This window comes from Lissotriton vulgaris, chromosome 12 (assembly GCF_964263255.1).
Source record: "Lissotriton vulgaris chromosome 12, aLisVul1.2, whole genome shotgun sequence".
NCBI classification, from domain to species: Eukaryota; Metazoa; Chordata; class Amphibia; order Caudata; family Salamandridae; genus Lissotriton; species Lissotriton vulgaris.
In genome coordinates, this window is record NC_141700.1 from 483,703,873 (window position 1) to 483,730,616 (window position 26,744).

General features: G+C 45.6%; 1 protein-coding gene across 2 annotated transcripts in view; it reads left to right on the forward strand.

The window, feature by feature from the left end:
• The window catches only part of WDR59 (WD repeat domain 59), a 1,027,519-nt gene that overhangs the window by 378,976 nt on the left and 621,799 nt on the right, over positions 1–26,744 (forward strand). For both annotated transcript variants that reach the window (XM_086945225.1, XM_086945226.1), the window contains exon 13: positions 5,070–5,194. In XM_086945225.1, the coding sequence (XP_086801351.1) occupies positions 5,070–5,194 (125 nt within the window). The remainder of the gene's footprint in view (positions 1–5,069; positions 5,195–26,744) is intronic.

The following is a 26,744-nucleotide window of genomic DNA, read 5'->3' on the forward strand; positions in this document are numbered from 1 at the left end:
TTTTCTAATTCCAACTCATCCATAACAGAAAACATAGGTAAAACACTATCTGATAAGTTCTTTTTGTCAGGCCAGCCTTCCAAAATGTACTTCTTAATGCTGTGTAAGGTGGCATCCTGTTCATCAGCAAGTTTCCAAGTCTGTTCAGAAATGTCATCAAAAGAACCTGACAAAACATCCTATAAACACATAACAATGTCAGCATCCTCAGGTTTCTTTTCCAAACTAGTCTTACAAGGCATGCGAGACATAAAGTCCGCAATGACATTCTTTTTACCAGGAACAAACTCTGGAGTAAAACAGTATTCCTGCAATCTTGAAGTCAGTCTGGCTATACGAGCAGTAGAACTCCATCCACCACCCGTAGACAGAATGTTAACCAGGGGTTTATGGTCAGTCCTCAACAGAAACTTACTGCCCCAAATGTAATTGCGAAAATGTTCTATGGCCCATACACAGGCCAACAATTCTTTTTCAATTACAGCATATCGCCGTTCAGTTTCATTGAGTGTACGTGAAGCAAAGCAAACATTCCACTCCTCCTTCCCAGAAATTTGAGACAAAACAGCACCCAAACCGTACATACTGGCATCCACAGTGATTATGCACATTTTGTTTATACAAAAAGGCCTAAGAGTGGGAGCTTGTAAAATATCAGACTTGATAAGCTCAAAAGCTGTTTGTTGTTCCTGTCCCCAAATAAAAACAGAATTATTCCTGAGAAGTCTTCTTAAAGGTTCCATCTTAGATGCAAAGTTATATACAAATTTACTATAATACTCGCACATACCTGCAAACGAGAGTAATTGTTCCTTATTTTCAGGAGCAGGTGCATTAGTAATACCATCAACATTTGATTTTTTTGGAACCACACCATCCCCGGACAAGGTATGTCCCAGATATTCTACAGAATGTTGGAACATTTTACACTTGCTAGATTTTAATGTAAGACCATTTTCCTCCAACTTCCGACACACACTACGTAGATGTTGTAAATGCTCATCAGTTGTAGCTGAAAAAATTAAAATGTCGTCCTGGAAGCACTTGACAAAGTTATCAAAATCTCTAACCAAATTAAACATGACCCTCTAAAATACCGAATCCGCCGAAGCTAAACCAAACGGCATTCTGGTATACTGGTATAAACCCTGGGGAGTAATAAATGCTGTTAAACATTTTGAGTCTTCAGTAAGTGGAACCTGGTGGTAGGCTGATCTTAGGTCTAAAGTGGAGAAAACCTTTGCCCCCTCTAACATTGATACCACTTCATTTATATTGGGCAGGGGATGACAGTCTACAATGATATTGGCATTGAGGGCTCGAAGGTCCACACACATTCTCAAACTTTTATCCGGTTTCCTAACTAAAACGATGGGCGAAACCCATTCTGCAGACTCTATCAGTTCAATAATTTTCTCTGAAACTAAATCATTAAGCATTTTCTTAAGCTCCTCTCTAACATTGATGGGTACGCCTCTCAATTTTTGTTTGAGAGGAATCACATCATGCTTGAGTTTGATTCTGTGGGAATAATCCTTAATCATTCCCAATTTATCTGAAAAAACATCTTTGAACTCTGTTTTAATTAACGTAGTCAAATTGGTTAATTTGTCCTTTTCAACCAAAGCAATGTTACTTACTTCCGCATTCACATCCAACATCACTGGCTCCTCTGCACGAGGATTGAGAATGATTCCAAATTTCCATTGGTCTCTCCAACCCAGTACATTAATACCTTTGAGAGCTATGTACAACTTTTCCCTTTGAAAGTGAGATCTACAACAAAAAAACATAACATATCAATTTTGGTTTCATTGAAACTTAAAGCACAAATATCAGATGGTAGAATGTTTTTAAGACAAAGAACTGAACTTAATTTGATGTCAAAATATTCCTTGGTAATAATTGTCCATGGAGAACCTGAATCAGCCATGAGGTTCAGTTTGATATTTTAAACTTCAACTTCACACAGTGGTTTTTTAATACCCATGGAATCAGTGGGATCATTAACATTTGACATACCCTCTTTCACAAACACAACAAAACCCTTGTTATCACCACAGTGGTTACCCGCACATTCACACTTGCATAATTTGGGAGCTTCTTCCAGAACAGATGCCATCTTTACCTGGAAATTAGGAACAGATTTTTTTACATCCTTACACATGTTAGAAAAGTGTCCCAACCTACCACATTTTCTACATTCCCTGTTAATAGCGGGACAACCACCATATGAAGATAAATGAGTTTTACTTCCACACCTGAAGCATATAAAGGTTTTATCTAATTTTCTTACAGTGCCATGAAAATTCGTCTTGCTGGGATTAAAATTAGAACTGGGATAAACACCTACATTTGAATGAGGCTCCGTGCGTTTGAGTGCACAGACTTCATCCACCAACTCACTTTTATGTTCAGAGTGTTTTTTAACTGTAATCATCCACTTCTCGGACTGTTCTAATGATTTAGCAATAGCAATTGCCTCAGACAATTTAGGATCTCCTAACTCCCATAGTCGCTCTTGTGTTTTCTTATTTTTAACGTGAACAATAATTTGATCCCGTAACATCTCATCACACATAGTGCCAAAATTGCAATGAATGGATAACGACCTGAGAGCAGTAATAACATCATCAAATGATTCAGAATCATGTTGTGCTCTAGTATAAAACTTATATCTATTTAACGCAATATTTGTAACTGGTTTAAACCTTTTCTCTAGTCTTAACAAAGCTTCCTTGTATACATTGCTACCCTCACCTTCACCTTCAGCAGGTGGAATTTGTGGGAGAGCCCTAAAAACCATTTGTCCCTCTGACCCTAAACAGTGTAGTAGAATGCTTTTCTTCCTTTCAGCTCCCATGCGTTCACCGTCAATTGCCTTCATATAATTGATGAACTCCTCCTTCCAACGTGTCCAAGGTAAAGGAGGGTCCCCTTTATTTTGCAAAAATGTGTCCGGTGGATCAAACTGCATGGCCATACTTGTAAAATATAAATGCCCTTATATATAAAATATAAATTAATAGTCAGCCTTATGAAGGAAGTTCACTGTTAAACAAAATGAATTGTGATACAAAAAAAAAAAAAAAAATTCCGTTTTCTCTCCTAGTGCTGAACAGTGTCAAATATAAGCGCCACTTACTTGTAGTCTAAAAATGTATGTATCGGTATTAAAACAGCGAAAAGATGAAGATTAGCGCACTTCGACTCGGAAACATGTTGTCATGGTAACGAACTAAAACAAAAATGGCCGCACGTAGTTTCCAAGAGACGTAGGACGCTCCGTTTTCTCTACATCAAGACACCTTAGTGAGCAGTGTTCCTCGCGTGAATGCGCATATGCTGAACACGTTCCTTTTTAATGCGCATGCGTCTTTGTTTTCCTTTGAAATACTCACGCGGGTCCAGGAAGCGATGCAATCCGGAGAGCGAGACTCGTGTCTTTGTTTTCCTTTGAAATATTCACGGCTCTTGAAAATGATGCAATCCGAAGAGCAAGACTCGCGCTGAGTAATGCACGCGGTGAAACAGGTGAGCAAACCTCGCGCTGATGTCCCGTTTTCAAATGGAAATAAAGCTTAATAAATACATTTCCATTTAAAAATGTATTTCTCCTAAGTCAAATAAGATAAAATTACCGGGTTTCCAGTACAACAACAGAGATCGTCTTCTCAAGTAGTTCTTCTTAGTATGAGGTTGCTGGAAGGTTTAAATTCAAATTTACTCCACACCTGTGCCGCTTTAAAAGTTGATGGAGTTGAATCCTTTCTTACTTGACCCTCGTCGCCAAATTTTGTTACAGATCAGGCAGAAGCAGGAAATAGCTTGGAAGTTTTAATTCAGGTAATGCGGCACAGCAACACAGCATCTGGCTGGCAGGCAGGAACAGTGGCAACTGACTAGCAGCAATACAGGTTCTAAGCACGGTAATAAGAACACTGAAAGATGCAATGCATTTAAAGGGACATAACATACAATGAAAATATATACAGAATGTAACAGATGTCTGTTCCATTCACAGCACTTGCCAGCAGTTCGACTCCTAGCTACAGATGTACCAACGCTTGTAGTCAATAAGTACTTGTTTTAGCAATTTGTTATCGCCGACAATCCTTCACTTCTGCTGGCTATCATGAGAAGTGGGTTGGTCTGAAGAATGCTTGACTGAATCTATTAGAAAACAGATCTTACTGAGGTGATATCTCTGTTAATACTTGTTTTTTTAAGTTCTTTTTTTATTGCATAAATCTTGTGCTCAGCATATCGGAAATGCAGTGGTGTAGGTAATCTCATAGTATACATGTGATAGAGAGCAGACATGATCTTAGATGCAAAAGCAGCAATTATATTGCAAGGAGTCAGAATATAATAGAAATATCTAATTTCATAACAAGTGGAACATCGAGATGCTATGCATTCTATTGATACATGTGAGAGGAATAGGTCTAGTCTGGGAAAGATTTAGCTTTGCAATCAGAAATTCAGTCTTGCAATTTCATTGACATGTAATATTTAGACGTGCTATATCTAAATGCTGTCATTCATCTTAACCACTTCCATGCTAATGACAAGGTCAACTCGTCATGGGTTTTACCTGCCCTGTGCTTATGACGAGTTGACCTTGTCATGAACAATGGGAAATCTGTTACTGCAGCACCCAGCGGGAAAACCCTTAGCAGCCAAGGTGTTAAGGAAGCGGTTTTACCATCCTAACCCTCAGTTAAATTAATTGTAAGTTCGTTTTATGAAAGGGCCTCTATCTTTATGCACACTGCATTAATGTCTTAGTTCATTAGTTATAATCATTCTTAGCATTTACCGGAACTATTTCTCACAGTTTAATTTCCGTGATCCTTGATGCCTTGGTACCATCTGCTGTTCAAGTAGTGATGCCCAAGAAGTTTATTTTCTTTTTATAATAATGATACTTATTAGTGTTTTGTGACTCATATTCCCAGTAACATTTTCATAGCAATTAATTTTCCTAGAGATATTACTACATTTGTGGTGAGAAAAGATAACTAGTTCTTAAGTCAAACATCTATTTTCTTTTCATTTTCCTTCAGTCTTAAGAGATGTTCCTGAGACCAAGCTACTGCCAGGAGGCAAGTCCGACCAACTGGGTCTACCACAGACCCTTCAGCAGGAATTCTCCCTTATTAATGTGCAAATTCGAAATGTCAACATTGAGGTATAGAGACTTTTTCTTTTTATATGTTATTTTAACAATAAAATAAAGTATTACATGCCTTTTTTACTTATACCCACATGGGTTCCGAGCTAAACAGTTTCAGGCATGGGCTTGTAGTGTTTGAAAGCACAAATATGGTATTTTTCCAAATGTTAGACTTCAACAGTAATCAAACAAGGACCTACAGTATGTATTTTAAAGACTCATGTTTGAATAGTAGTAGCTATTTCATAACTAACACTTTAGTATATCTAATTTGTCACATCTTTCAAATGTAGTACCATGCAACAAAGCCTTACACAGAGAATGCACCAGTTGACATCTCTCAGGCTCTAAAATTCACTTTGCCATGACTACGCAGCATGCAGTTGTCACCCACACATCTGCCACCCATCTACAAGAAATATGTTTGTGTTTTTAAATAAGATGTTTGGTACTGGGTGCACAGCCTGTGAATAAAGCCGTTATGTTCGTCTTTACCTCTAGTTTTGAAATATATTTACCTTCTATGACATCTATATAAGCAAGGTTTGCAAGGCGAGTGCTGCCACTAAGAGAGGCGATGAGAAAGTGAAACTACTACTCTACTGTGTCAGGTGTTGTAATATAAACCATTAGGAACAACTGTATATTTTTTATTTTGGCACTTTATAAATCTACCAGTAGACGTTGGCACTCTCCTTTTAGATGTGCTATTCAGCTGATCGTTCTTTTTGTTCCTTTTCGGTTGTAGAGAATCTAGAGTTAGTTTGGCAGACTTGTACCAAATAAAACATTTTAAAAAATGTTGTCAGTAGTCCTATACATTCGCTGGTTGTTGTCCCTGTGACATGAATTGTTTCAAGTTTAATGCACCGGAGTCCTATATATGAATGGAACAGTTTCAATATGTTAGGCACTTTTGCATTTGATTTTATATAATATTCTTAAACCTTGTGTGTGGCTTTGATTTTTATGACGAGAAATGTTTTTTTTTTTCTAGTTCTAATGTTTTTTCTCACATTCGTAATAAAGCTAAATTGGTGATGATATTGACATAACGACCATATCAGAGGGGAAGGGTGTTTGAAAAAGGGATACAAGTGGACTGTGGTGAGGGATTACTCAAAATTTCTTTTTTGTTTGAAAAAGTATGTTTTTTATACCTATTTCAAAAGTGTAGAGCGAGGAAATGGACCACAAAACGGAAGTGAGTTAGTCAAACAAAGACTTAAGACCTGGCTCTTCCACAAAATACACTAACTTCCTGTATGTAGCTTGTGCTTTGGGGATCCGCTGCTTTCACAGCGCCGGGACACCTCCTTGTGAGGTAGCTGTTCGCGCTCAATAAATCGCATTATTATTATTATTATTCCAATTATGAAACCCCAAGCAAGTAAAGAGACTGAAACTCTTTGGTTTAGTCGGGGGTTTGAATGTGGCTAGAAGATTTTCATTCACAAAACGATTTCAGGTGGGGGGAGGCTGGAGTACTTGAGCAGTATTTTTAGGTCAAGCGTCAGCGAAGGACCTATTGTCGGCGGTTTTGGGGGAATCTGAGACGGAGTTCGGGCACGCGCCTCTGCTGTCTCAGATTCCTCCTCGAGGGCGCGCACGGCGCCATGCACATCCCCTGCCAGCCATTCACATGCTCTCTCAATCACACACAGGCAAAGTCACGCATGCGCACACACATTCCCACGCGCACACACTCTCCCCCCCCCCCCCCCAGGCATACACACACACACACAGGCAGGCACGCACGCACACGCAAACACACACACACGCACGCACCCCCCTCCCCCACCACTCACGGGGCTCACACGCGCGCACACACAGACACACATATCCCCCCTCCACTCACCGTGCTCTTTTGTCGCGTCGCCTCGCTGCGCTCCTGTTCTCCGGCGCATCTCCACACGCGGGGCACTTCTCTGTATCTTCACGCTACCGCAGGGCTCTCCCTCCATGATGGGAGCCCCGCATCAACGAGCAACACCGGCCTCTTCCGGCGGCGTCACAGGCCCCGCCCATGTCACGGGCAAGGATGCCTGACTTCCTGGTTTCGCCCCCGCCGGCAACACTGCTTCTTCAGCGTAAACTGGGCGGCTCGTAGGTTTCGTTTTCGTTTTTTTTAGGTGTTGGCACCACTTGGGCTCAGTAGTGGAGTATTGATTCAATGGATGCTACAGTCTCAGTCACTGCATCTGCCACTGAAAGTCCTCCTGCTAAAGTGCGCTCCTGGGCATCGCAATGCTGTGTCGCACAGTGAAACCATGGCATACTGGTTCCTTGGAACAGGGGCATTACTTTCCATAAAGCCCCTTGCCTTGCATCTTTCGTCTGATGCTTGCTTTGGATGGGTAGGTGTTGCTTCACCAACCCACCACTGGCTGAGTGAACCAGAGCAGTGGACTCTACTGAATTGCACCTGGAAGCCAGGGACCCCAAGGTATTTCTATGATTCGTACCTCAACACTAATAAACATAAAATACATAAGTATACGCTAAATGTACTCGGCCCATCTACTTTCCTCTGCAGTTACATGCATTGTTAGAATGATTACACACCGGTGTAACACCAAAGTCGCTTCACAAATCGATAAATAATAATGTTATGTAGGAGCTCTCCGCTGAAGCAGTAACTGGCTTTACACAGATCTCGGACATACACCGGTCAGCAAATGAGCTTGGTATGGACAAAGCTGGAGACAAGCCTGGTCTTTATGTCAAAAGGTGACAATGAAAGTGATTGCGTGAGAGCTTGAAGGCCAGGTGCTCATTATGCCAGAGTAAATGCTTCCTTGCTATCATTTTGAAGTGGCAACTCTGCCTTGGGATGAACTTCGGCTCATGGAAAGATGCTCTTTTTCCAAGTATAAGTGGTTGGAGTCTGTAAGTGCCTGCCCAAGTAAGGCAGTTGATGTGAGCCCGTGCAGTCTAGGAGGGAAGGCTACCTGTGTAAACAAGCACAGATCAGAAAGCTCATTGAACACTAGCTAAATAAGCAGAAGCTTATGAGTTTTTAGAAAATCATAACCAATTCAAAACTGTTTTTATTTTTTATTTTCGGCTCAGGTTCAATCAAGGACATATATATATATATATTTTTTTTTTTAAATACCTTCAAATTTGGAACCTTTTACCAGGGTGTAATACTGGTACAATCTTATACGTCCTCCATGCCTATTATAAGCCCTGTTAATCTTCGAAACACAGCAAATGCAATCCCTCGAATCCCTGCTGAATCTGGGGCTAAAAGCCTGAAGTACCTAGATTCAGACCCAGTCGCTGTTATCTCCATGGAGGTCCAAACCGATACTCGACCGGAAAATCTGGGTATTCTGCAGTTGGACCAAAGGACTATCCTCTCTGATGATATATGCATTCAAAGCGACGATGATACAGATAGGGATAAAGATCGGGATATGGAAAGGGATAAGGACCCAAGCGACTTCTATTCTTTCTCGGATGAGATGGGTTGGTCAACAGGCACAGGCTCAGATCTAAACGATTCTAGCGATGATGAAACCAGTAACAAGATTGTGAAAACTGCTCAAAAAGCTTTATCAAGACATAGGAGCCAACATGATACAGCTGAGCTGACATGGGACTATGCATCAACAAGTAGTATGCCGCCAGTAGCAACAACAGTAAACTTATATGGTCCAACCCAGCAGCCGGAATCAGGACCCTCAATAGACAAGTCTGCCCCTACTATTGAGACTGTGATGCTGGCCATCGCGGCACATCGAGAAGAGACCTCTCATGATGGGAGGAAGGCGCAAGCCGAGTTACGGAAGGTCTAGGGAGTGGTCCGCAAGCTTTCAAGAAAAATTACCTCATTCAATGACCGTATGGCTGAGATGGAGACGAGAGTGGTTGTTAACGAATCGGAGATTGCTACAAATCGTGAACAGATCAACACTCATGAGAAAGGGTTATGTGACGTGATGTGGAAGCTCGAGGACATGGAGAACCGCTTACGTAGAAATAATCTGCGGGTTTTGGGTGTCCCCGAGGGAGTGGAGGGGGGCGATGTTCGTCTCTTTATAATAAAACTATTACAAGACTCTTTACCTGAACTCTCTGCTTGGAATTGGGACCTAGAGGTGCAGCGAGCACATCGAGTACCTCTTACCATGCGAAATACCCCGAAACCCGGTGCATATCCAAGAGCTATACTAGTATATTTCTGTAACTTTATACTGAGACAAGCAGTCTGGGAGAAAGCGAGGCCAGAGGCAAAAAAATCTAGTGGTCACATAACCTATTTCGTACGCCCTGATTTTTGTCATACCACAGTCGAGCGGAGGTGGCGCTTGCGCCAACTCATAAAACCTTTCCAAGATAAGAAGCTTCAGGCGTACTTCAATAATCCTGCTAAGCTGAAAGTAATTAATGGTGATCAAACAAAGTTTTTTACCTCTGAGGTTCAGGCTAAGGAATATTTGGATAGCCTCACATGAGAAAGATAAAGTCAGGATAACAGTATATCTCACAGCTTTCTTTATTCTTTTTATTCTTTTCTCTTTATCTTAGGATCTTTTGACTTATGGGTCTGGGGAGTTTTCTTTTTTGGACTGTTAAACATTAATTGAGAGCACTAAAGCGACAGTGCACGTACATCACTTCAGACTCTAACGGAGTCTAAATGCCTTCTTTATGGGAGGGTGGGGGGAGGTCAAGGGTCGCAGGAGTTGGAGGGGGTGGGCGCAACAGGGGGAAAATGCATAAAAATGGCAGTCATGAATGTAGAAGCAGAATCAGAAAAATAAGCTGTAGTACTAGTAGTAATATTGTGTATAAAGGTAGGTGCAATGATATAGTAGAGCAGCGATGGGGAAAAAAAAACAGAGCAAAGTATGGCTAGGGTAAAACGTTGCTCCTGGAATGTGGCTGGCCTCAATGACAGGGCGAAAAGGGATCAAATGTGTGGAATAGTTACTCAAAATGCATTTGATATTATATGTCTCCAAGAGACTCATATCCCTTGGGCTGAAAGGGGGATATTAAAGGTTCCTGGGTTTAATCTACTTGGATGTACATCTCATACCTTAAGGACTAGAGGAGTTGCTATACTTGCTAAACCATTCTTGGGAGAGGCCAAACGAGTAGCTGCCGATTCTCTGGGTAGGTGGGTTATCGTGGAACTTAAGTTTGGGATCACAATTTGTTCTATTTATGCCCCCAACGAAGATGACCCCTCTATATTCAATGATCTGGAGATAGAATTATCATCTTGGCCTCAGGTACTTATATTCTGTGGTGATTTTAACACTTCTATCCCAAAAATGGATCTAGCACACAATCAAGTCCGAAATAAATATGCTGGCCGTAAACCTAAAGTCTATAACGCTCTTTCCCAACTAAAGGAAAGTCATGGTTTGTCTGACTTATGGGAACTAAAGCAGCCACATGACCCAGGTTACACGTACTTTTCACACCCTCACAACAAATATGTACGTATTGATTATATCTGGATGACTAGTAACCGGACAAGCCAGGTAGGAATCCTCAAACTACCAAAGATTATAGCAGACCGCAATCTTTTAGTACTTTCTCTTTGCATAGACAATATGGTTAGACCCCGCACAAGCTGGACCTTCGATCGAAAACTCCTAGTCAACAGGGGATATATTGAACACATTAAAGTATGGACGCAAGGCTTCCTGGACTGTAATCGATATAGCTCATCGAGGAACACGGTTTGGGATTGTTTCAAGACGTCAATCAGGGGTGAGACAATTAGCTATGTAGCTAGGCAGAGGAAAGAGAGTGCTATTTTAAATGATTCCCAGCTTCAAAAGTTAGCTAGAATAGAAGAGAAGCATACCGCTATAATTGCCCAGGCCGGTGCTGGTGGTGAGGGTGAGGGGGCTCTAATTCTAAAAGAAATGGCGATTCTCAAGGCAGAGATAAATACTAAATATACCCAAAAGGCAGCGGAGACCTATCAATCACACCATAACGAGATCTACGAAACAGGAGAGCGGGTGGGGAAGCAGCTCGCACTCAGTACCTGACAAAAACAATCTCTTAACTCAATTGTTTGTATCGAGTCAGAAGGGCAAGAATTTAAAACACCGGAAACAATTTTAGAAGTGTTTAAAAAGTTTTACGAGAAATTATATGAAAATGAGGACTCGTCTGACCCTGATACAATTAAAAACGAAGTGGGTAGATGGGCTGTCGAGTCAGAGAACACTTCGGGGGTCGATAGGGCTACTAGGCAAGATCTAGAAAGAGATATAGCCATGAACGAAATACAAATTGCTCTAGGGGAGCTAGCTTCGGGCAAGGCAGCAGGACCAGATAAAATTCCACTAGAACTGTATAAGATTCTGGGTGATACCATAACTCCCTTACTCCTCGATCTATTTATAGGAATACAGTTCAGTGGTATCCCCCCTAGGTCATGGTTGGAAACGAATATAGTGGTTTTTCCCCCAAAAAATAAACCTCCTAAACTACCCTCATCTTATCGCCCTATCTCACTGATAAATTCAGACTCGAAGTTATATTCGAAGATTTTGGCTAATCGGCTCAGGGGGACTATAGAGCGACTGGTCTCCCCGTGGCAGCATGGCTTCATCCCGGGTAAGGGCACTACGGACCATACTAGACGTGTTATTGCCCTCTTTGATGCCGTGGCTGTCGCGGGGGGCCGGATGTCGGTGGTCCTCCTGGGTGCAGAGAAGGCCTTTGATCGGGTCTCATGGGCCTTTTTGTGGGCAGTCCTTGAACAAAATAATATGGGACCAAGATTTTTAAAATCTCTAAAAGCAATGTATTATTTACCAAAGGCCAGAGTTCTGGCGTTGGGTCAGGAGTCGAGCCTCTTTGATATATCCCGGGGGACTAGGCAGGGTTGCCCATGTTCCCCTATTCTCTTTGCGCTTTATATAAACCCGCTTATCATAAAATTGCTAAATGCGGAGGCAATTAGACCAATTACTCTCGGCCCATTTGACACCAAAATACTAGCATATGCCGATGACGTGGCGGTTGTTACATCACACCCCAAGGAGGCAATAATTGAAATCGAACAAATTGCTTATGCATTTGGACAAGTTTCGGGGTATTCCTTAAATAGGGATAAAACGATGGTAATTTGCACTGAAAATACACAATTTATAGATCCTAGGAGAGTAGAAAGTGCACTATACCTTGGAGTTCATATATCCTCCAAAATTGACGAGATTATCAAAATAAATTTTGAGCCTCTTATACAAAAAATTACAACAGATCTAAAGCGGATAGATAGCATGCATCTGTCAATTATCACAAGAGGTCATTTCCTTAAGATGAACATACTTCCCCGGGCTCTCTATCTGTTCCGGGCGTTTCCATTGCTGGTGGATGATAAGATCATTAAGACCCTTCAATCTCAGATGATGAAGTTCGTATGGGGGTATGGGAAGATAAGGAGATCTATCCGCTTTCTTTCTCTCCCAGTTACAAGAGGAGGCCTCGCAATTCCTAATTTGGAATTTTACATGCTGGCAGCGCTGCTTCAGCAGATGAAGCCTCTTTTCTATATGAAATCGTTGGGAAGTTTAACAGGGGAGAATTATATTCCTTCAACATTTGAGTTGATTATCGGGGATAGGGCGAGAGGTCTCCTAGTAAGGCAACTCGAACCCTCATACTTCAAAAAAGTCAAATTTAAGATTATATCGAGTGTGTGGGGTATTTGGAAGAAAATTAGAAGACAACTGAGTATTAACAAACACAATAAATATATTTCTTTATGGCACTCTACCTTATTACCACCATTAGTATACGATGTGATCGCAAGGGCATGGGAAACTTGTGGAGTTTTGACTCTGGGCGATTTTTTATTGTCTTCTGCTGATCAAAGATTCCAACAGTTACTGCTCAAGTTTCATATTCCCAGTAATAGTGTATTTAAATATATTCAAATCAACCCGATTTTAGAATTAAAAAGTGCAGATATTCATTAGAGAATATTCCTCTGTTTGCCTGCCTATTAAGACCATCAACCAGGATCGGCATGATCTATGATGTTCTAATTGACAGCCAACCAGACGATGTAGCTGTGACCGAGCAGGCTTGGTCTCGGAAATTAAATAATCCGGATGTTGATATCGATAAGGTACTCATAATGTCAACGAAATTGTTTATGTCTTCTAATTTAAAAGCACAGTTGTACAAGACTATGTATGATTTATATTTCACACCCGCCAAACTATACTCTTGGGGGAAAAGAGCCAACTCAAAATGTCCCCGATGCGGAAAAAACTCGGCACATCTAATCCACATGCTTTATGCGTGTGAAAAATTGTCGGCCTTGAAAGAAATGATAATGAAATTCCGGCAGGAAGTGTTTAAACATCCAGTGGCCGAATCCCCCACCTTGTATATGTTGGGATATGATAATACACTCTCACATACCACTGAAGAGGAAATTCTGCTGTTCTTGGGGACAGCTGTGTATCGTATTATATTAGCAGCTCGTTGGAAAGACACGGATCCTCCTAACTTTCAGTTATGGATATCAAGACTTTTGGGTATCTACAACCAAGAGAAGGCGATCTTTGCTTGTAAAGGGCTGAGGGCTAAAGCTCGGGGTATTAAGATTTGGAAACCTATCGAGAATTGGAGCAATGATTTCAGAATTGCTACCTAGATTCTGCATACCTCTGTAAATATTAATGCGGCTTTCCCCGATATTTCCTTGCTATATATATCAATCATTGTCTTTATTTTTTGTATTCTCTGCTTTCAACTTGTTGCTGACTAAAATGCTGTTTCTTTCTCTCATTAAAATTGTTTCTGCAATTTATGAACTGCCAAATAAAAAACTTTAAAAAACAAAAAACAAATTTGGAACCTTTTTTTGGGTAAAAAGCAGGCGGCCCTGAAGGGTTTCTTATGGCTGAGGTAGTTTAAATCAGTTTTGAATATTTCATTGTCAAGACCTTTTCGTCAGACTCTGATTACTAGGTGAGATTGGAGCGTGTTTTATTTTAAATAGCGACTGCAAATTTAACAGATTGTTCATCCTGAACTCCCATCCATCTTCCAACTAAAAACGTTTTTAAAATACTCACAATTATTAATACATATATTAAACACGCTGCTGAAGCAATAAAGTAGACTTCAAGTATTATTGTTTCTTGATGAAGCTATTCTTTTCATAGTAGGTACTGTCTACAGACGGATATTTAGCTCGCAATACTTCTGATTTATTGACCGAAATTGGCGGGTAGAGGTCAAAAGGGTCAGCGGACCTTCTGAATTAGTGCTGTGGATCCCACGTGCCAACAGCTGTTTGGGGCCATGCTAGAGAAAGTTAATGTTTTAACCAGGAGCTCTTCTGATGTAGCTCTGTCGGTGACGGACTTCCATGTGACTCTTTCTGTTTGTTTGCAATTTCGATGATGCAGAGCATATAATGCACGGTAAACCGGTTTCGGTTTATTAGATACAGATTTTCATCCACAGTTTTCTCCAAAGTGCAATGTTGCTTTTCTCTGGAGCACGTTCTCAGTCCAGCAGCATCCACCCACCACAGTTGTTGTGTGCTATTGTCCCTGTTTGTTGAGCATTGTACTGATACAGTATTGGCATTGTAAATGACAAAGCTACTAATTTCGCTATTTTCAAAACCAACACGTAAATAAAACATTTATCATTTACAATACCAATAGCTCAAACTTTGCTAATGCGAGACCTATTGCATTGCAAATGCTTGTTTATAGGTAGTTAGGGAACTGTCCATATATAGTATTGAAGACTAGGGAGGGTTATTAAGTATCTTCTTTTTTGGCACAAAACCAACCATCGAGATGATTGTACATAGAGGAGGTTAGTGAGTGTCCTTATATGTGAAATGTTTTTCCTTGTCCGGTGTGGAGAAAGAATGCATAGGGATAATAAACTGTTGCAGTATTTACACTTTACAGAAAACTAGAGTACAGTTCATTGTTTTGACAACATGGACTGGGATGTCAGGCCAGAATTTGAAGACGTTTAGTAGTTGGTGTCTGGAAGCAGTAGTTACGCATGAGTTCAGGCACGTGGTAGGCTTGAAAGGTGCACCAAGGTTTGTATCCAAAGGGGACAGGATACATGATTTGTGTTGGAGAAGAAGGTGCAGTTTTACAGTTAAATAGCTCATGCCTCTCTTAGAAGAGTTCAGCACAAGAGAACGGAGAGCCATCAAATGACAAATGTCTCTAAGGCAATTGAAGAATCAAGATTGTAGGTCAGGGGTAAGAATTGGAAGATTATTTCAGTATGTGCATATGTACAGATGATATGAGAAACTAAATGAGGAAATACTGCTACAAAGTGATATTGTCTAGAGGTAGAATTACACGTGGGCAAGGTTTCAGCCCTATGAGACACAAAATGGTAGTGAGGTTGGTGACACAAGCACTGATCGCCATGGGATATAAAAAGGTTGATTGAAGAGATTAGCTAAGAACCAACTGAGTGTTAAGTCCGGGAAAATGGTAAGTAACAGAGTTGTGTTCAACTGTGTCGGATGCAACTGAGAGGTCTAGTTTTATAGGATAGACTGTTGATTGTTACAGTGTGGCAAGTAATGAAGTTAGCAACATGAGAGAGAGCGGTTCTGTAGAGAGGAGAGCTAAGAAACATGTCTGAAGGAGATTGAAGCTGAGATTTGTTGAAGAATGAGACTCCACAAGAGCGAACTCTATAGAGAGACTGCACCTCGGTAATGAAAGTGTCAGAGGGTTCACAAGAGAGATTGATGGATATTTGTATGGGGATCTTTTCAACATCCTCTGTTGAAGAGGGCAAATGATGCAGACGGTAGTGGTTAACTTTGTCAGTAAAAAGACCAACAGGCACATGCATCAAGCATTTTTGCGAGCGCAAACTGCGACTCACAAAAATTGTCTGTTTGCGTCTGCAAAAAGGGCATTTGCGATGCATCAAGGTTCAAGGCACTCACAATTTGAGAATTCGCAATTAATTGTGATTTCTCAAATTGCGAGTGCATAAATGCAATGCAAGAACCACTTTAAAATAGCGATTTGGCTACTAGGGGGCGCAAATTACCATCAAGTTGAACTTGATGGTAATTTGCAAAAACTTTGAAAAATGCACTGAAGTGCATTTTTCAAAGTTGTAGGTTACACACACACACATGCCCTTGGGGCATGTGTGTGCACAACACGTGTGCACAGAGCAATTTTAGTGGTACAACAGGGAGCTTTTGACACCCTTGCACCCTTAAAATTGCATGCACAATTTGCGAGTACCTATTGGTACTTGCAAATTGCGCATGCAATCTCCCATTCATTCCTCTGAACCTGTAGGCCCATAGAAATGCATGGGAAGGCATTCCCTAATTGCGGCTCGCAATTTGCGAGTCGTAATTAAGGAATGTTTGGGAATCGCAAATTTTATAGTGATTCCTACATGCATAGGCTTTTGCGATTCCTTAATTGCGATTCCTTAATAATCACAATTAAGGAATCGCAAAAGCCTACTTTGATACATGTGCCTGCAAATGTCCCCACCAGATACAAAATATAATTTGCAATTGAACGTTATCAAACAAATTTCCCTTCTGACCTTACTTTGACTGCCTAAGTCAAATATAGAGAAAGCATTACTTGCCTTCGCCTCCTTTCTCTACAGTCCCTTCCTTTGACAAGGACCCACCAATGCCGAAATACTTCTGAGCCTGGGTTGGTGTCTCCTTCATCTGTCATGAAGCAAGGTGCCACATACACTGTGGTGCTCTGTGGAGCAGCTGAGGCTCTTGATCTTGATCTGCATACTGTTACTCTAAAGACGAACCTCCTTACTGAAGTGCTTCAGCCGGCTGCAAGTTCTATGGAACCTCTGCTTTCGTTCAATGAGGCTTGACGGATATTTTGATGGGCACCTGGTCTAGACCAGCCACAGGGGTTCCTGGGGATAAAAACGTGGCCAGGCGTCACCGCCCGGCACAGTGTGACCCTGCTTTTTAGGTCTCGGCATCGAGACCTATTGCTGCCGAGTTCGCTCTCAAGGGAGCTAGATCGGTGCACGAGCCGACCAGTGTCTGTGGACTCGCACACACACAGGCACACACACACACGCGCAGACACACACACGCAGACACACACACACACGCGCAGACACACACACACATGCGCAGACAGACACACACACGCGCAGACAGACACACACACGCGCAGACAGACACACACATGTGCAGACACACACACACGTGCCAAGCCCCACTTACCGCATCAGCCGCCACTTCTGACTTCTGCTGCCACCACTCCTCTGAGCCATCCACTCCGTGGCGTGGGCACGGGCTTCTCGCAAAGACGGAGGTCCCGCCCCACGACAGCCGTGAGCGTGCACATCCCGAAACCGGAAGTTCGGGAGCGTGCACGCTCTCGGCTTGTTTTTGTTTTGCTGTTGCTGCTGTCTCGCCTCTTCCCCATCGGCGCAGGAGCGGCTCCGTCATGCTCTCCCTCCCACAGATGCACAGCCCTTTTGTGCCACCCGCCCCTGACTTGTCTTTCATCCCGTCTTTTGTCTCTGCTGCGCCGAAATCGATCCCTTCGCCGAGTCCTCACCCGCTCGCTCGCTATTCTGAACCCCCCCCCCTGTTGCTCGCTGTGCTTGTGAGTTTGCGGCTTCGACCCTTTGCAGTGTTTTGTTGCAGACCCCGTCGGTGAGACTTTGCTGAAGGAAGGGAAGCAGCAGTCCTGGGGGGCCTCAGCCCCGCGGTGCCGAAAGGTGAGGATCGCCACGGAGGGGGGCGGGGGGCTCGAGGGGGCGGGAGAGCCTGCCCTGGGGTAGAATATGGGCGCGGAGTCCGCTTTGCGGGAGTGATTTGGGGCAGGGCCGGTGGGGTAGTAAAGATGAGGGTTCCGGATGTCGGGGCTACAGATGACGTGTGCAGAGGTAGAAGCAAGGAGGGCTGGTAGAGATGACTCTGGATGGCGGGGGCAGTAGGGAGGGAGGGCCGCCTCTCTGGGTATTACAGTCCGGGCAGTGGTGGGGTTCGTGGGTGAGCAGAGGAGTCTGTGGGGTGGGGCAGTAGGGCATGTGAGGTGGGGCAATATGGAAAGCTGCACTATGTGCATGGCGGGGCGGTAAGGATAGCTGCCTGGAATGAGTGTAGTGTGGGACTGTAAGGAAAGCTGGGAGTGTGTACGGTGGGCAAGTAAGGAAAACAGGCGTGTGTAGGGAGGAGCAGTAAAGAAAGCTGGTGTGTGTGTAGAGTGGGGCCGTAAGGAAAAAGTTGCGTGTGCAGTAGCGAATGCTATGGTGTGTGTAGGGTGGGGCATTATGATTAGCTTTGGGGCAGAGAGTAGCAGCCCCGGGGTGCAGAAAGGTGAGGATCGCCACAGAGGGGGGCGGGGGGCTCGAGGGGGCAGGAGAGCTTGCACTGGGGTAGAAAATGGGCACGGATTCCGGGTTGCGGGGGAGGGAGTGATTTAGGCCAGATTAGGGGCAGGGCCGGTGGGGTAGTAAAGATGAGGGCTCCGGATGTCGGGGCTACAGATGACGTGTGCAGAGGTAGAAGCAAGGAGGGCTGATAAAGATGACTCTGGACGGCGGGGGCAGTAGGGAGGGTGGGCCGCCTCTCTGGGTATTACAGTCTGGGCAGTGGTGGGGTTCGGTGGGTGTGCAGAGGAGTCTGTGGGGTGGGGCAGTAGGGCGTGTGGACCCCCCTCTCTGGGTATTGCAGTCCGGGCAGTGGTGGGGTTCAGTGGGTGGGCAGAGGAGCCTGTGGGGTGGGGCAGTAGGGCGTGTGGATCCCCCTCTCTGGGTATTGCAGTCTGGGCAGTGGGGGAGGGGGATCGTGGGTGGGCAGTAGTTCTGTAGATGGGTCTGTGGAGGAGCTGCAGTGAGGCTGGTGGTGGGGGGCTCTGTAGAGTCTGGCAGTGAGCACTGTTTGGGCCTGAGGGTGTCTTGGGAGGGGCCATGAAGGTTCAAAGGTAGGTGGAGTGGGGGGCTTGTCTTAACTGCAGGAAGGTGGGCAGTGTGGGCTCAAACGGGTATAAATAATAAGACCAGTAGGGGCTCTACATGGGGAGTGTACAGTAAGAATAGGTGGGGCAATATGGAAAGCTGCACTATGTGCATGGTGGGGCAGTAAGGATAGCTGCCTGGAATGATTGTAGTGTGGGACAGTAAGGAAAGCTGGGAGTGTGTACGGTGGGGAAGTAAGGAAAACAGGCGTGTGTAGGGTGGAGCAGTAAAGAAAGCTGGTGTGTGTGTAGAGTGGGGCCGTAAGGAAAAAGTTGTGTGTGCAGTAACGAATGCTATGGTGTGTGTAGGGTGGGCCATTATGATTAGCTTTGGGGCAGAGACTAGTAAGGGTAGTGCCCAGGGATCCGCAGGGGGAGGACATAAGGTGGGTTGGGGTGCCTACAAGAAAGGGGCAGTATAGGTAGCGGTAGGAGCTCCTCATGCTGGGCAGTTACTTTAATGGCAGTGGTTATGTAGAGAAGGGCAGTAATGTTGATGATGAAAGCTCTGCGCAGTGGCGAGCCGAGACAAAATACTTTATTTTCAAGAAATACATTTTTACAGAAATATTACACGTTACACAATTCATAATACAAGCAATCACAAGTATCATACAACCAGCAGTGCGCAGCACACAGGGGATCCATCCAACCAACACGTTGCTCTCGCTTTTCTGACCCCCGCCCCACTGTTGCTCGCTATGCTCGTGCCCCCACACCCCCCTGACCCTCGTTGCGCTTGCTTTTCGCCCCCCACCTGCACCCTAGCTGTGCTTGCTCCCCTTCCCCCTGGCTGTGCTTGCTCCCCTGCTCCTTAGCTGTGCTTGCTCCCCTGCCCCTTAGCTGTGCCTGCTCCCCTGCCCCTTAGCTGTGCTTGCTCCCCTGCCTCCTGGCTGTGCTTGCTCCCCTGCCTGTGCTTGTTCCCCTGCCCCCTGGCTGTGCTTGTTCCCCTGCCCCCTGGCTGTGCTTGCTCGCCTGTGTGTGTGTGGCTTTGGGTGTGTGTGTGTGTTTGTGTGTGTGTGTGTGTGTGTGGCTCTGGGTGTGTGTGTGGCTCTGGGTGTGTGTGTGTGTGGCTCTGGGTGTGTGTGTGTGTGTGTGTGTGTGTTGCTCTGTGTGTGTGTGTGTGGGGGGCCCTGTGTGTGTGTGGGGGGTGCTCTGTGTGTGTGGGGGGGGGGCTCTGTGTGTGTGGGGGGGCTCTGTGTGTGGCTCTGTGTGTGTGTGTGGCTCTATGGAAAGCTTTTTTTGTAGGTGGCTCTATGTGTGGGTGGCTCTGTCTGTGTGAGGTTGGCTCTGTGTAGGGGGGCTCTATGTGAATGACTCTGTGTGGGTGGCTCTGTGTGGGTGTAAATGCAATAGGTCATGCATTTGCGTGCGATTAAGCTATTGACATTGTAAATGACAATGCCATTTATTTAACGATTAAGCTATTGGCAATGTAAATGACAATGCCATTTATTTATGATAAAAAGTCATGAGCAATGCCAATAGCTCTACCTTTAATAATGCCGAGACCATTGCATTGTAAATGCTTGTTTAACAAATCATTCGACCCCGAAGAGCCTGGTCATTCAGGCCTCCACTTCCCAAAGTGCATTCCCTACCGCCCCGCCGGATAAGGAATCAAAAAAGCGGGAGCAGTTTAGTAAAAAGTTGTTTTCCTCTGCCAGCCTCGGGCTGCGGTCAGTCAACACCGCATGCCTCTTGGGCCGCTACTCTCACACTGTGTGGGACACGGTGGCGCAAACTCTGCCCCAGTGCCCGTAGGAGGTTCAGGCCATACTTTCCCAAGCTGTTGCAGAGGGGAAGGGTGCCGCGAAGTTCGCCATTCGGTGTGGGCTGGACACCGCGGACTCCATGGGGTTTTTGGGGGATGTCCAGAGTTCCCTCATGGACATGCCTTTTGATGGTACTCGCCTGTTTGGCGATAAGGCAGATCGTGCGCTGGCGCGCTTCAAGGACTCTCGAGCTACTGTTAAGTCCTTGGGTCTCTCCAACACACACCCAGCCACGTCTACCTTTCATTTCTTTCATGGCCATGGAAGGGGCTCCCCTACAAGTTTGTTCAGCCAGATGCCTGCGCAAAACCAACCTCAGCACGGCCGCGGGCATGGTGGCTGTCGTGGTGGCACAGGGGCCAGTGTGCGGGTCAGTCTACCTCCTCTCCCGCATCATCTGCCTCAAAGCCTTCCTAGTCCAAGGAGAAGTTCAAGATGTTGACTCTGGCTCAGGTCTTGGTTGCCCTGGACCCTGGAGACTGGATGGTAGCATTGGACTTGCAGGATGCATATTTTCACATCCCCTTCCTGCCGGCCCACCGGCATTACCTGCGGTTCACGGTAGGCCAGGAGCATTTTCAGTTTGCCGTGCTCCCCTTCAGCCTTACCAGCGCTCCTTGGATGTTCACGAAAGTGATGGCAGTGGTCGCAGCTCATCTGCACAGGTCAGGTGTGTCAGTCTTCCCCCTACCTCGACGACTGGTTGTTGAAGGCGGGCTCGCCCCATGCAGTCGTCACCCAGACTACGGCCGACCTCCTGCATTTGTTGGGGTTCTACATCAACGTGCCGAAGTCTCACCTGAGTCCCTCTCAGAAGCTCCCCTTCATCGGAGTGGTTCTGGATTCGACGCAGTTTCGGGTTTATCCTGCCGATCAGCGAGTCCGGGATATTTTTTCTATGATTCCGATCTTTCAGCCTCTATCCCAGGTTTCAGTCAGGATAACCCTCCGCCTCCTGGGCCTGATAGCCTCCTGCATCTTGTTAGTGCAACATGGCAGATGGCATGCGGGCTCTGCAGTGGTACCTGAAGTTTCAGTGGGAACAGCATCGGCAACTGCAGTGGTGGCTCACAAATGGTGATTGCGTCAGTGGCAGATCCCTCTCCCTTTCCCAAATGGAGCACACAGCGGTGACAGATGTGTCCCTATTGGGGTCGGGCGGCCACTTGGGAGAGGCGGAGATCAGAGGCCTCTGGTCTCCGGCAGAGTCCCGGCTCCATATCAATCTTTTGGAGCTTCAGGCGGTCCGACTTGCACTGAAGGCATTCCTTCCCTCTGTCCGGGAAAGTGTAGTGCAGATGTTCACGGACAACACCACTGCCATATGGTAGTGCAACAAACAGGGTGGGGTGGGGTCGTGGACTCTATTTCAGGAGGCTCTGCACCTCTGGACATGGCTGGAACATCAAGGCATTACCTTGATGGTTCAACACCCGGCAGGCTCTCTGAGCGCCAGGGCAGGCGAACTCAACCGCCGGTGCTCAATGGATCACGAATGGCATCTGAACTCTGACATTGCACACGGTCTCTTTCTGCAGTGGGGAGAGCCTTGGTTAGATCTTTTCGCCACCATAGAGAACACGCAATGCCATCAGTTCTGCACGTTGGAATTTCCAAGGCGGCACTCGCTTGGCGATGCTATTCGTGGAGCTGCGGTCTGTTGTAAGCCTTTCCGCCTATACCACTTCTGCCCAGAGTGCTGAAGATTTGGCTCGACCGAGCCCAAGTCATCCTTGTGGCTCCCGATTGGGCATGAAGATACTGGTATCATGAGCTACTCAACATGGCGATCGATCCCCCGATCCGACTGCCTCTTTGGGAGGATCTCCTGTTGCAGCAGCATTGGACGGTCCATCACCCGAACCTGTCCAGCCTCCACCTCCATGCGTGGAGATTGAGCGGCGACAGTTGACAGCTTTCGATCTTCCTCCCGAAGTCTGTGATGTCATTCTGACAGCCAGGCGTCCCTCCACTAAAACTATATATTTCTGTAGATGGAACATATTTGTGGCATTTTGCACAGCAAAGGCCGTGGATCCCCTTTCTGCCCCTCTTTCTGAGGTTCCCCTCTTCATTCCATCTTTGGCCCAGCAGGGCTATCTTCTGGGCACCCTTAAAGGCTATCTTTCAGCCTTCCTGATCAGCCTTCTCTTTTCAAGTCTCCTATTGTGAATAGATTTCTGAAGAGCATCGCTCATCTCTTCCCTCTTCCTCCTTTCGTAATCCCCCAAGGCGACTTGAATCTTGTCCTTACTTATCTTATGTGTGCTCCCTTCGAGCCACTACATAATTGTCCTCTTCATCTTCTTAATTTAAAGACTGCTTTCCTGCTCGCCATCACATCTGCCCGCAGCGTGAGTGAGCTTCAGGCTCTGCCCTACAAGCCTCTTCTTCTCCTGTTCATCCGGACAAAGTGGTCCTTCGCACTAGGCCCTCTTTTCTGCCCAAAATGGTTACCTCTTTCCACATAGATCAGACCATCACATTGCCCTCTTCTTCCCGCCTCAGCACCCTTCCAAAGAGGAGGAGAGACTCCACCGTCTGGACCGCACTAAAGATTTCCGTGTGGACAAACTCTTCGTGGGTTATGTGGGTGCCAAGAAAGGTCGGGCTGTGCACAAACGTACCATCTCTCGATGGGTTGTCCTATGCATCCAAATCTGCTATTCTTTGCCGAAAAAGGAACCTCCAGTAGGGCTATGCGCCCACTGTACCAGAGCCACGGCAGCCACTTATTTTAGACCAGCCCAAAGAGCAGTATTTGTAGAGTAGGAAACAGATCACCCTTCTCAGTTATTGAATCGTTTGTCATCGAATCGTTTGTCATCGGAATTCGTTTTTTTGGGACAGTCCACATTAAAGGTATTTGGTGTTTCTCATGCCAAACATTGGGAGTAATGATATTTTGCCTAAGAAAGGAGTTCCACCCCATCAAGCTCTGCTGCTTGTGCTTTTAACCTTGGCTATGCACTTTTAGAATATGCGACTTTGAGCACCTCTTATCTGACGCACACTCCATTTTGCAATAAACTTTCTGCATATGCTGTTTTTAGTAGGGTTCTTTTTTGGGTGTGCTGTTGAATAATGTCTCCTGGCGCATGCTTTGGTACGCAGTAATTTTAACAGACACCAGGCGAAAAGTCAGTCGGAGCTCTTCAAAACACCTGATGCATGGGGCTTGGAAATCTGAATCTTTCGAATGAAGGTGTTCTCACAGGCTCAAACAAAGCATGTGGTTGCCATAGGGCTATCACAGTTAAAGTAGCAGTGTACTTTCTACTACCTCAGTATGGCTGTGCCTCAAAGAATGAGATTCCTCTTTGTGCATGTCATCATGCTTCATGACAATCTAGGTCCTTTTTAGTGCTCGAACCTGTGTTGCAGTGCTCAACACTGCTCGTGCAGGGAGAGCCCTTTTGTTTGGGGTTTTGAAAGCTGACTACACGCTCGTGCGTGTGATCAGCTTTCACCGCCAGGCATTGGCTTTTGCGTGTTTTTTTTTAGTTTTAAATGTGTTTATTGATTTTTTCCAGTGAAAGTAACAGTAGATATTGTGACATATTGTAGAGGCAATATGCATATACAGCTTACGGGACAGACAAGCATGTCTTCCCTGAAATTGAAAGGCGAAGCGAGGTACATATGCCAAGAAGAGAGTACGATATCAAGGAGGCAAATGTTAAGCATTGCAAGAAGGCAGGACAATAAAAAGGACAACCAAATTCCCCAGTCCGACCCCAATCCGATCCCCCCACCCCCACCCCAACCAGTGTGCCATATGTCAGCATAAAATCGGCGAGTGGGCCAGTGATGATTGGTGCGAGTAGCCAAAGAGTCACCGAGAGTCATGTATAGTGTCAGTGAGGCGTAGAACCCGGAGATATTTAGGACATGTGACTTCATTGAATTCTTTGGACGGGAGGGACAACAGTGGAAGTCATGTTTTTTGAAATGTAGTGGTGGAATTTGTAAGTGTAGCCTGTATGCGTTCCATCCCAAGGGTGAACCAGAGCTTGTGTAACCACCCTGTGTGTGTGGGCTTAGTCGTCGAGCCCCACAGTGATAAGATGTGTTGCGTGGCTGCCTGCATGGCGATCCCCATTTGGCGACCCCGAATTGATTTCAAAGGAAAGGTGAGTGCATTGGGGAGTCCCAGTATTGCATAAGCCGGGAATCTTTGGATTTCAGTTGCAAATGTGGAATCAATATCGTCTAGTACCGCTTCCCAATAGTTCCGGATTTTCTGACAGTCCCAGAGGAGATGGGTTAAAGTGCCTCGCTCCCCGCAGCCCCTCCATCAAAACTCGCTGCGTGATGGGTTCCCCTTGTGAAGCCGGACCGGGGTGAGATGCCAGTACATTGCCAGCTTCACTGCAGTTTCCCTTGCCGCTGTATTGGGTGTGGTGTGTGAAGCCCTATAATACACGTAGCCCCATTCCCTAGAAGTTAACGCCCTACCTAGTTCAGCCTCCCAGCGCCTCTGACCTGGTGTTTTATCTGGAGTGTGTGGTGGCGTGAGCATCTTGTAGATATCTGATATGAGGTGTTTATCTGTGTCTTTGGTTAGTAACCATTTCTCAAAGGTTGTCATTGGGCGACCCACCATGGTGGCTGTGGCCGGGTCAGTGAGCCAATGTCTAAGTTGAAAATGTTGGAAACGGTGAGGATTCTCTATCTCGTACCCTTGTTTGATTTCTGAGAGGGGGAGGAAGCCTCGCAGGTCGAAAAGGTCCCCGGCAGAGCGACACGTAGTACCACGCCATTGTGAAAATGCACGTGGGTTATTGCCCGGAGGGAATTCTGGGTTGTCCAATATGGGGGTGAATGGGGAGGGGAAGGTTGTCAAACCTCTCTTGAGAGCGACCCTGTCCCAGACCTGCATAGTTGTGCGGGTAGTGTTTTTTTTTTTACAAAAAAGGCACGCTATTGGGCAAAGGCGGGCCCATTCCCGACAGTGGCTAGCACGCTCAGCTGCGCGTGTTCGCCTTGCTGTCGCTCCTGCGCTCCCTCCCCCCTCCGCTCCTCCACTAGTTGTTGACAATAGCGATCTTTACTTTTGGTATAATCGCGGCACCCGTGCTTTATTTTTGATGTTATACGTAAAGAGCGGGTGCGGCGATTATAGCTAAAGTAAAGAAATAGAAAAAAACATCTATTTCTTTACTTTTGCTATAATCACGGCACTTGCGCCTTACTTTTGACATTAAAAGTAAAGCGCGGGGCGTGGCTACCAGCCGAGCAAAATGGCCGCCTGCTAGCGGAGCTCTGTGACTAAGAGTCACATTCCCCAGAAATCCGGCCATCCATCCTGATATTTGCGGACACGACTAGCGAAAATCGGCAACGGGAGGACATCCGATCCCCAAAACGCTGCTCCGTTATTTCTACTCCCCGAAATCGCGCCGCACGGGCAGGGAGAAGTTGAGGCCTACGAGAGACACTGAAGCCGGGTTCTAGATTTCCGCGGCGGCCCGGAACCGAGTTGACACGACCGAACCTACCTGTCTCGGTCAGACGTCAAGGTGAACGCAAAGCACAGGCACGCGGCACCCGTGAACAGCCTGGGGAGTATAGACGTCGTCTCCTGCATGAGGGAGACGGTAAGAAAGGCCGATTGAGACCTGAGGACCATAGGCTGAAGCCTGGAGGCGGGAGTTTTCAGATCTAGGCGCAGATCTAATGGCGACCTAATTTCAACGCATTGGCTCCACTCCCTGCTGCTGGGAGCCACAATACTTACAATTACCAGCCGATTTAACACGTGCCAGCTACTATCATGACTGAAGGTCCCGCAAATGAAACACTGCACCAGAT